The 11,967-nt window shown below is 40.1% G+C and overlaps 1 protein-coding gene across 3 annotated transcripts in view; it reads right to left on the bottom strand.

Moving 5' to 3' along the window:
- Window positions 1–474: 474 nt before the first annotated feature.
- Window positions 475–11,967, bottom strand: part of Nrp1 (neuropilin 1) — a 151,645-nt gene continuing 140,152 nt past the window's right edge. For all 3 annotated transcript variants that reach the window (XM_034522281.2, XM_034522280.2, XM_076916069.1), the window contains 4 exons: window positions 8,257–8,528; window positions 7,454–7,550; window positions 5,351–5,401; window positions 475–3,372 (listed from right to left, as the gene is read on the bottom strand). In XM_034522281.2, coding sequence (XP_034378172.1) covers window positions 3,086–3,372; window positions 5,351–5,401; window positions 7,454–7,550; window positions 8,257–8,528 — 707 coding nt within the window. In that variant the 3' untranslated portion in view covers window positions 475–3,085. The remainder of the gene's footprint in view (window positions 3,373–5,350; window positions 5,402–7,453; window positions 7,551–8,256; window positions 8,529–11,967) is intronic.

Below are 11,967 nucleotides of genomic sequence, written 5' to 3'. Positions count from 1 at the left end.
TGGGGGGGAGGGGACATCATGTCATATTTTTTTCTATTGTTTTGCTCCCCAAAGGAATAGGCGTTTCATTTCCCTAAGGCTTACCAAATAGACAGTTGTTAACACGACGCTCAGTTTCCCCTTTCCCTACATTTAATATATGATTAATATGCAAATGTATATATTCCCTATCTGTTTCTTACAGAAGCAAAACTCACCAGTAGTAATAAGTTAATATCACAAAACTAACTTTACCACGTGGATATAAAAACTGATATAATTTGGGTGGAAAAAAATGTCCACTTGGAAGCCAATTCTGCCTCGCTCAGCTCTGAAACCCTGGTTTCAGATTCCCACTGTAGAAAGAGTCTCCTTTCTCTCTGCCTACTGTAAGATTATTTTGAAAAGATAAATTAAATCATAGAAGGTACTGGAAAGTGGACTGACCCCAACATCTTTAACAAAAACAGAGCTAATAGAATAATAGCCATCAGGTTTGGGATTTTTATGAAAACGTTTAATTCAACTGCTTCTTTGGAATGTGTAGTTTCGAGCTTAAGTTACAGTTCATTCTAGGTGGTTTTTAATGCTACTCAGAGAATACAAATGTCATTTCAAGTTAAGGCTTCGCTGTTCATTTTGAAACAATTTACAAGTGTCATACATATCATCATAGAAAATAAAAATTTCTGTAAAAAAAATTTGCACAAAATTTTATGAGGGTACAAAACATGAAGCAATAATATACCAGAAAATGAGACATCTTACTACGGAAAGTCTTATAGATTTCAATAAAGAAAAAATATGTTATTTTACACCTTTAAAAATTACGAAACAATCTAAAACAATATAAACTGAACATTTTGTAACACTGCCTTTACAAATTAATAACTTTATAAACATATAACTTTTAAATATATTTATCAGTGCAAGGTACTTTAAAATTTAAAGTTGCAGTATCATTTTTCCTTGGCTGAGGACACTGGTCAAGTTTGTTGTCTTAGGAACAAAGTCTTACTTAATGCTTTCTCCCCAGTATGATTATAACAAATGAATTGATGCCTCTGGGAATAAAAACATATTCTTTATTTTAGTGATCAATACTTTCCTGGAAAAAAGACATTCTCAATCCCATTAAACCAGGGTGAACAAAAACCATTTGTCCAGGAAGCAAATGTGATCTCTAAGAAACATAACTGAGTGAGACCTACAGCCACACAAGGAAGGGAACAAGCTGGGAGTTCTTATGAACAGCCCATCAAGACAGAAATCCACCAGCCGGAAGCTGCTTTGGGTTAAGATATTTACCTCTTTGTGCTATTGAGGCGGACGTCTTGCCAGTCCTAAGGTAGGCTTTTTTTTTTTTTTTTTTCTTTATGAGCTACTGGAAGTTTCTAGAAGCATTCATTAAAATTTATTTTTTCAGGGTTTCTGCTGAAACCTGGATTTTTCTAAACATTTGTTTTGATTTTATGTAAGCCTTCCGACTGGTCTTAAAATAGTTTGCCTCTGGCATTAGGATTATTGTTTACTTCTTAAATGAGCTATTCTTTTCATTATCCTCCTCTGACCCAATAACAAAACAAGAAGGATTTCAGGGCTCATGTTGCATATTTGGATGTAAAGTTTTCACGTCCTTTTAGACTTGGGGATTGTATTCGGTGCTTCCTGTGGGTCTCATCTGAAAACCAGTTGGTATTCTTTTCTCTTTAAACTTATGATTTCCATTAGATGCAAACATTCATATCAAATATCAATCTAATCAGGATGTGTGAGCACATGGCTTAAGGAAAAAAGATACTGTCACTTTAACCAGTTAACAAGAAACCCAAAGTTAGACTCTGGAGGACAAAGTTAGGAATTCCTCTTATTTAATTATCTTAAAACATAAAGTCTAGTAAAATTGTTCGCCATTGCCAGCAGGTTAAAGCTGCAAGGTTCATTCTGGACAGTGGCAAATGCTTCAATTTCCAGAGGAAAAAAAGACAGAGGAAGGAAAGAAAGAACCAAGAGTTTGTATCTGAAAATACATCCCATAGGAAAGAACAATGAGAGAGAACATTGCAGCTCTATACAAAGGGTCAAGAGACATTGACATTGAACTTGAGAAAAAAGCAGAATGATTAAGCCACATTGCCAGGTCTTCAAAGCCCTTGCCTTCCCGGAGTTGGCATAGCACACTAAAATATACTTTCTTCTTAGTCAGTGGGCCACCAGGTCTGATTGAAGAAAAGGGTTTTCACCAGAAACAGAGTGGGTCATCCACGGGACACAAGGAACCAGTACAAACAAAAAGGCACTTGAGAGGACGAAGACTAGCCAGTGCCGAAGACTTTTGTGGTGGTCATCAGCGGGACACCCGGGTGCTAGCAGTTTGGTGGCTGCAGGGTATGGTATTCTGAATGGAGATCACAAACACGAGATTCAGTACAACACTGGAAAACATCAAGAAAATCTGTCGGTATTGCTTGGTAAACAGAGCTGACACGCTATATGGGTACTGAGGCCACAGTACTTTGCAAACAAAATAGTCTCATTCTTTTTCTTTTTTTTTCTTTTTTTTTTTTTCTTTTTCCTGTGCTCGCTGCAGGTAGCGATGCAAAGGTGGACGTTGGCGTCCCCTGAAATGTGGTTATGCTAATATGCTCTGGGCACTGGGGTACAGGTCACATGTCCATCAAAAGGGCCCACTGAACAAAGCCTAGTGCCAGCATCTTGGATTTTTGCAGTTTCCGAGAAGAATCCACCACAGGGTAAGGAGAAAGAGAGGAAAAAAGGGGGCAAGTAGGATGAACCATGAAGTCAGTCACACTTGGTCTCAACTGGCTTCTGATTACCCAAACGAAACCAAGAGAAGAAAGCAGGCTGTACATGATTCCTGTTGTTACCGCAGTCACCTGCTTGTGTTTGTAGGTGACCCTCATTGAAGCTCCTGAGAAAAGCCTGGCATGACATCGTGGATGCCCTTCCGAGCTTACAGTGAAAGCGGAGTAAGAGTCCCCGCCCTTCCCAGCTTACAGTGAAAGCAGAGTAACAGAGTCCCTGCGCCTCCACTCCACTGTTCTTCCGCCGCGCTCCTCCCTTTATTCCCTCCAGCTCTGTGCCTTCACGCCTCTGAGTAATTACTCTGTGGATTCAGTTTATCTTTTTTCAACTTTACACCATCCACAAGTTCAAAGTTATAGTTCTCCAGGGCAGATAGGTTCCTTTCCGACATCCCATTGTGCCAACAGGCACAGTACAGCACAACTCCACAGACTGCACCCAGGAGCACCCCCAGGGCACTCATGGCTATGATGGTGATCAGGATGGGGTCCAGGGTCTTAAGCACATTGCCTGGCTTCCTGGAGATGTTCTTGTCACCTTTCCCTTCTTCATATCCCGGAGTGCTCCCTAAGGAAGGAGACAAGATTGGCTCATAAACATTGAGAGCTACATGTGAGTATACAGAAAATTAGGGAAAAAGGGAAGGGTCTAGGAGGCATTGTATGTTCCAGTGCATGGGGACTGGAGGGGTGGGAGATGAGGGTGCTGAAATTTAAAGATGGACACTAAAGTCACAACCTAGTGTAAATCACTCTAGACTAACAGATGTGTTTATAGTTCTTATCCAGTTAGTCATGATGAGACAAAAACCCAGGCTGGCCTTGAACTTGCCACATGGCAGAGGATGACTTTGCATTGCTGATCCTCACTATCCTGAGGTTGGAATTGTAGACATGCACCATTATGCCTAATACATGTGTTGCTGTAGGTCAAACCCAAAGCTTAGTGCATGCTAGGCAAGCGTTCTACCAGCTGAGCTACATCCTCAGCCTCAGATGTGCAGGCATAAAGTTTTGTCAAATCTCTGTCACACAGTTACCTAGTGTGTTCGACGGGTGGATTTAAACATTCTCCTGACATCTGCTTGACCCCCCAGGCAGTATCAGTACAGTGCCACTGTGGGATGCTGTTCCTAGTGTCCCCATGGGTTTATATACAGAAAACTGTGAATATCCCTTAAAACCAAGACTGTGCTAGTAACACTGAAAAGGATATATATATATATATATATATATATATATATATATATATATATACACATATATATATATATTTTTTTCTGAGTAAGTTAATGCCTACTCTTGTTATGCAGAAAAGGCCGTGGCATGGACTGAGAAACAGTGTTTGTGTTGTGCCAAATAGAAGACATTTAATAATCAGTGTCTTCACTGCCCTGGTAGTGTTGCTGGAGACCGTCACGCTGCTCTGCAAAGGAGTCACAGGGGATGTGTTTGCTTTAGAGTGGAACATGAGAAGTTATTAGCATGGGAGCTTTGAGCCTAATTACCTGGTACGAGGAGCAGGACTGAAATGCTAATGGGCAGCTTGTGTGGTGTTTACTTAATGGTGCTCTGATCAACTGAGATTCCAATCAGCAAAACTAAAAATATGAGATGTGAGTCCCTAAACAGGGGAAAACAAGCCTTGGGGGCATATTAATATGTTCTCCCTTGATGAAAGATTGTTTTGAAACAACTTCTAATAAAGTTTACATCTGTGTGGACTTGGTAATGTGTTAATATTTGCAACAACACAGAACTGTGTTTATCATTTCTATCAGTTTATGACATAGAGTAGGACCATGTTTCCAGTGGCAATAGATGGCAATGGCATCTCATTGCCTATGCTAGCTGTGAGCAATGCTGGCCAGGTTTGGAAGCTTCCAGGATTTACCTATGATACTATGTCTTACATCTGAAACCTGAGAAGTGCTAACCCAAACCACACATTTTAGAGCTAATCAAACACCCAAGGCTACTACCAATTAGCTCTGCTACTGATGTTTCTGTCCTACTGTCTGTCAAATGGGAATAAACTTGTCCTGTGGAACAACTCTGAAGGTTTATGATGACATATTTTTGTTACACGGAGTGTAACGTAGTTCCTTAATAGGTCCTGTCTTCAATGTCACCATAGACTGTGGGGCCAGGGAAAGAAGACAGGACAAGATCCTCAGAGAAGCTAAGCTCTCTGCCCTCCTCAAGATTACACCTGGGAGGTAAACAGACACAAGAATTTGTTGGCTTCAAATGATTATATAAATAGTCTCCACAATTTTCAATTTTGTGATTGTGTTTCAGTGACAAAGCTCAGGCAGGGAGAAATGGGGCATACTCCTAGGAGTACAACTCCTTGTGTCATCTGTGGGCAGCTAGGGACAGACAATGATCCCATCCATATCCACTCGCCAAAGCACAGGGACTTATTTTATCTGAACTGCTTGGATACACTAGTGTATTAGGATGCCAGAGATATTTCTTTACAAACAACAACAACAACAAAAACATAGGAAATTAAAAGAGGCTGATTTGTAGGATGAATTTACCTGTTTCATCAATTTTAATTTCTGTGTTCTTTTTATCTAGGTCTGTTGGTTCTGACAAGAAAAAGAAAATGAAAAGAGATGTTTAAACTGCCAATAAAATAAAGCAGATATAATACATACAAATTGCACAGAGACCCTCCAACCCATCTGCTGGGCTTCAATAGTCCAGATAGGAAAATGTCTTGTTTCATGGCTCAGAGATGCTGTTAAGACACTGTAAAGGAAGGGGGAAGGTCTTGGCATGAGGAGTGTGGAAGACTGGTGAAAACTGAGACAGACGGTGAGGATGGACCCATCACTATGAGGGTGTAGTGTGCTGATGGCTGCTTCCTACTGGTCTGTGTTAAACTGGCGTTTGATAAAGCACAATGACTCTTTGAGCTAGGAAACTTCTTTCTGTACTTTATCAGAAATAAAATAAAGTAAAATAAAATAAAAAATTCTATGGTGCCTCAGGATAGGGAACAGTCTTGAGTCCTGTATTCTCCAATTTAAAATCTTGTCTAACACAAAATAAATACGTTTATAAATGTGTATAAATTAATGGCTCATCTGTAGTTGGTATTAGTAGCCTCCATGACTAGGTTACTTAATGAGATATATTTGGTGAATAATTATATAATTATTCACATGTGCATGTGAAGGCCAGAGGTTAGCATCAAGTGTCAGTTTTCAATTTCTTTTCATCTAGGTTTTTGAGACAGGCTCTCTTACTGATCCTGGAGCTCACTGACTCAGGTAGATTGGCTGGCCCACGTGCTCAGGGATCTACCTATAACTTCCTCCCCTGTGCTGAGAGTACATATATGAGCTACTGGGCTTGGGTACTAGGAATCGCAGCTCAGGTCTTCAGCTTGTCTCACCAGTCCTTTCTGACCACTCTTTATTGGTATAACTAAGTAGGCAAAACTCACTAAGGGAAAAACTCACAAGACCAATGTCCATATAATTCCCTGTATCACTTGGCACATTGCTTTGTATATAATACATAGTCAGTTAGAACTTGCTGGCCTGAACTGAGTTTACTTTTTTGTTTTCATTCATGGAATTTGCGCTTCTATCCCTGAAACAACCCCTTCTTATATATTGGGAATATACACTTGAATTGCCAGATAGCCATAGAAATGAGTAATTTACAAAAACAATGCCAGCTAAACTATTAAACTATATGATTTTGCAAAGCTGCTGGGGAGTGTAGCATTGACAAGGTTTTTTTTTTTTTTTTTTAATGTGGAATGAAAAATCAAACCATTATTCACTGTTTTTCCTCCTTCAGTTTCTTCAATTGATGGTATCAAACTTTTTCCCTTTAAGGATTACATATATTCAATGTATTATATAATAAAAGACTTGTAAGTTGTAGAAAAACCAAAACCCACTGCAGCCAACAGGCCTTCTTTATCTTCAATTTGCCCAGCAGGCTTATTCCATTCTGTTATAATTAACAGACTATTATGTAATGATATATAACAAAAGTTTCAATGTAGCAAATGGAGCCTAAGACTAATTACTGTGCTATTACATTGTCATTAGTGATGCTATTTGTAATTATGGATCAAGATCTGGGGAATATGAATTGGCTTTCTCTGTCCGACTTTTATCTGTGGACTGTAGAAGGCCATCATGACAACCCAGTTAGGCAGATCTCTGAATGGCCATTACCTGCCAAGTCACGTCGGCTAGAGCAGAGCCAGAAGCAACTACTTATTTATAATGCAATGATGAATGTTGGTGTCTGTGACTCATTGACAATGTAATCTTAATTAAATTCTCTGTGATCAACATGTTCGAAGGCCCACTGTTTTGTTTCCAAGCACAGATATGGGGAATAGTCCAGATGTCTGAGTGTTCTACTCTCCATCAGAATGTTACCATAGGCCAGATATGACTTCTAAGCTACAGTCTTTGGATTCTGGAGGCGACAATCAGACTTTCTAAGTGACTAGGTGGATAAGGAAGTAAGTGAAGATGAACTGACCTACATTTATCCCCTTTTATCTTGCATGTGAATTCTGGTCTAAATGACAAGGCAAAGTCCATCATATGCTAAGGATCCTGCCAGGGCTAAGGGCTTTGTTTCTTCCAGCCCAAACCCATCCTTACTTGCACAATCCTCCTGAGAAATGTGGTTGTTAATACTGATATCATCCACAGCAATCCCACCAAGGTTTCCTTTTCCGATTTCACCTTCAAAAATAACCTGGAAAAAACAATGAGATGGTTTTCACAATATCTTAAAGTTCTGTCTTCAGCATCAATGTTTTACACTCTCTCAACTGAAGCACTGGCATAAGCTCATGAGACTGCACATACGTTAAATTCATGAGATTGCACAAAAGTTAGTTACTCATTCTTCCCTATCAGTGGCAGAGATGATTCAAACCTCTGCTCACATGCAGTTTTCTTTCTTTTTTTCCAGCCCATGAAATCCATCTTTATTGGATATTTTATTTACATTTCAGATGCCATCCCCTTTCCCCATTTCCCCTCCCTAGAAAACCCCTATCTCATGCCCCCTTCTCCTTTTTGCTTTTATATAATTTTTTAAATGTTAACCAAAGGCTTTATAAGTTTGGTAGTGCTCAATATCAATCAGAAGTGTAACCCAATACTCAACCTAGATATATCAACTATCTTAGATTGGCGGAGACATGTCACAGGCAGTTTTTAAAAGATAAACTTTAAAAGGGAAGAAAATATTTACATGAAAGAGATGGTGTCTATGACATCTTAGAAATGAGTTATGATGAAAAATTTTTTTCTTTTCCCTAATGTCATCTAAGAGACAATGGAATATGTTACCGACCCAAACATCACAGAGGCAAGAGTTCAGGGTGGTGAAGAATTTCACACATTATCCCAGTGTCCTGAAAGCCCCAGCCCTCCCTTTGTGGAAGGGTGCATACCTGATATAGTTTCAGAGATTTGTGCAGCAAGACACGTCCTTCTTTCCAGTGGTCTCCTTGGTGCCCAACCACCATCCAGACCAGTTGATCATATTCTTCCGGCTTCTGGTAGCGTAGTTTGACCCTCAATGTACCCACATGAGAGCCGGACATGTGATACCAGAAGGTCATGCAGTGGGCAGAGCTCTGGGAATAGACCACAGGGCTCACCAGGCGAGCTACTTTGCCTTTCTGATTTTCATCAGCTTGGGAATAGATGAAGTTGCCATCTCCTGTGGAGGCAAAACTCTGTGTCAGGGAGACCTGCCAAATCTACAGCTCTTTTCTCTCTCTCTCCTGTCAAGTACTATACATAAACACATTCTCCTGGGTTGGGTACCAAAGAACCAAGCAGTCAGTGGAGAGAGCAGAAGCAATTATTGAGAACCCCATAGGCACTGGTGGCCCTGCTTAAAGGGGCTTTAAATAGACTCTGGGTACTGTTTACCTGGATCATGATATCACAGTGAACCAGGCTACAAATTGTATCTGTCTTCATACTATCAAAGGTAGAGAGAGTCTAAGCACAGTTTATCTACAGACTTTGAAGAAAGTGTCTGACTTTAAAATGTTTTAGCATATCCATGTATACTCAGATACCCTGGGCATTAGCAGAGATGTTGATCACTGTCCTCTGGGAAGCAACCTGTTGGCTGCTTAATGTGGTGTTTTTGCTATTGCACTTTTCTAATATATACATACACATATATGTACACATACACATACATACATATATATGTTTATATATACTATTTGGTGTGTATGTGCATGTGTATGTATGTTTGTGTGTGCATATACATGTATGCACATGCTCGCTTCTATAGTCAAGTGCATGCAAGTGTGCAGGAGCTCATACTATGCTTGTAGAAGATAGAGATCAACCTTGGGTATTATTTTTTCAGGTGTTAACCACTTTGATTTTTTTTTGAGACAGTTTTAACAACTTACAACTCCAAAAAAGGATAGGCTAGTTGGCCAGCAAACTCACAGCAAACACCTATCCCTAGAGCTAGAAAAACAAGTGTAAGCTACCACACCTGCCTTGTTTGTTTTTATTTTTAAAAGATTAATTTTAGGGATTAAATTCATATCCTTGTGTTTACAAAGCAAGCACTGTTTTTTTCCGGATGGAACCATCTTACCAATTCTTAAACATCTTTAAAAATTGTTCTTGTTTTCCCTTTAGTTCATGTTAATGATCTATGGATTTCTCAAGTGTGCCTAAGAGTTTGATTCTCATTTGCGAGCCTGCTTCTGTTTGCTTTGCTTCTGGCCTAAGGAGAAGCAAGTCTGCATTTCTGAGACTTATTTGAACATGCTGTTTTGTCAATGGTGACGTTTATGGCGCCATAAGGACTTGCTGTTGGCTCTGCTCTAATCACCCCCAGTGGGAATGACTGTTCTTGCTTCCACCTGGTCTAAACACAACCTATGGGCCACCTTTTGTTCTATGAATAGGAATCACAACCTCCCATACCTCACATGATGTAACTGGAAATGTTATGTGATGCTCAGGTCTCGGAGGGCAGCAGAGTGCTTCCTTTGCTGGCCCACAGGCTTGTAAACCTATGAGGTATCTTTTCACTATGTATGTGTGGGCATGTTGTCCTCATGCTTTGTTTCAGTAGTGTCTAAGTGTTTTAGTAAGCAGTTCTCTTCCCTTACTAGCCAATCAACCTAAGCTCTCATAGATGCTCTTAAGTTAGTGAGTGGATCCATAAATTCCCCTGACTGTCTGAGATCTATGTGTGTGTATGTGCGTGTGCGTGCATGTGTGTGTGCATGTGTGTGTGTGTGTGTGTGTGTGTGTGTGTGTGTGTGTAAGGCATATATGCTGGGCATTCCTTAATCACTTTTCCACTTTGTTTTAAGACAGGGTCTTTCAGTGAACTTTGAGTCTCTGATTTGGTTAGATTGGCTGACCATAAGCCCCAAAGACCCTCTAGTATCCCCAACAGTGGAATTATAAGTACAGAAGGCCATGCCTGGCTTTTATGTGGGTGCTAGAGATCTGAACTCAGGTCCTTGTATTTGCATGAGAGGCACTTGTACTATAGAACCATCTCCTGAGTCCTCACTGGGTTTGCTTTTATCCTTATAGCATGCCTCTGCCTCTGGACACCTGTGAAGCCACAATGTGATTGTTTATACCTACAACTAGACATCAGGCCCTCCTTCTTATCCTTCAGCACCCACAGACACTATGGAAAACAAAAAGTGTATGTTCAAGTCCTTTGGACAAAATGGTTGAGTGCAATGCACCCTCTGCTTTGATGAGTTCCAAACTTTTAGATTCAACCAACTTCAGATAAAAATATTCCAAATCATGTCCATACTGCACAAGTATCATTTGTCCCCTAAACAACACACTGTAAGGACTATTCACATAACATTTGTGTTATATTAGGTACTATAATTACAATAGAAATCTTTTTATCCAGAGGTAAATGTAGATAGAGTTTATGCAAATGTGCTATTTAATGTAAGGCACATATGGAAGCCAGTTGTACCTATATTTCCAGTGCTGAGCACAGCAGCTGCTGAGTAAAAGACCTGCTCAAACAACATTTGTTCAGTGAACAAAGGAAAGAAGCTAGAATTATTTATAAAGGGGCACACAGATATATTCCTATAGTCAAGAGCACAAAACCCAGTGGGGTTCCTTTACATTCAAAATTAGTAATTTTACTTAAGTAGTAACAATTTTTAAATGCTTCAACATCCAATTTGTAAAGTTCATCATTATCATTGTTTCTGATAAGGGATTTCACTATGCAGCCTGGGCTGACCTTGAACTTGTGGTCCTCATGCTGAGGGCCAGGATTCTAGTGAGTGCCACTGTGCCTAGCTTCCAAATATTAAAAGTGCAGGGATGGTGTTGTAGCTCAGTTTGTGTAATGCTTGCCTACCATGCACGAAGTCCTGGGTTCATTCTCTAGCACCACATAAATCTGGGTATGGTGGCACATACCTATAACTCTAACAATCCAAGTTGGAGGCAGGAGGATTAGAAGTTCAAAGTTCTCATCAGCTACAAGTGAGAACTTAAGGCCAGTTCTGGCATGGGTGAGTCCTAGTCTTTTTTAAAAAAATGTGAACATCCAGTGAGTGCCCACGTTCATGAGAGTTAGCAGGCGGGGAGTCTTCATCTACACTATTCCTGGTTAACAGTTCCGTGCCAGGCATGCCTGTTTGTCTCAGATGATCCCATTCCTCTCTTGCAGTGGGAGGCTCTTTCTAGTTAAGGCAGAGCTAGCTGCCAGTCAGTCTCAGCAACTAGGAGAACAAAGGAGCCACATAGTCTGAAGGAATCATACTCCTCTATTGTGGATCTAAGAAACACACTCCTTTTCCAATTTCCCAGTGCTGAAAGTGCTGGTGTTTCCCCTCTCAGACACTTTATCAGACTCTGGGTCGGGAACTATGTCTTCATTTTCTCAATTAGCACTCTGCTTCTGTGAGCCTTTTAGCTTTTGTTTCTGGCTAACATAGCTTTTCACCCTCTTTGAATGTCAGGTCCTACTGAGCCATTTCACTTCACTTTGCATCCATTTTTCCACCATTACTGCCTTCATCTCGGCTTAATTGCATTTAGTTAATCCGATGCCATTTATGTATACAGTACCATTTACAGTCAAAGTATTTTAAGTTTTCTAAAACCGCTTGTCTTAA

This window comes from Arvicanthis niloticus, chromosome 18, assembly GCF_011762505.2.
Source record: "Arvicanthis niloticus isolate mArvNil1 chromosome 18, mArvNil1.pat.X, whole genome shotgun sequence".
Classification (NCBI taxonomy): Eukaryota; Metazoa; Chordata; class Mammalia; order Rodentia; family Muridae; genus Arvicanthis; species Arvicanthis niloticus.
This window is presented reverse-complemented; position numbering and strand designations above follow the sequence as displayed.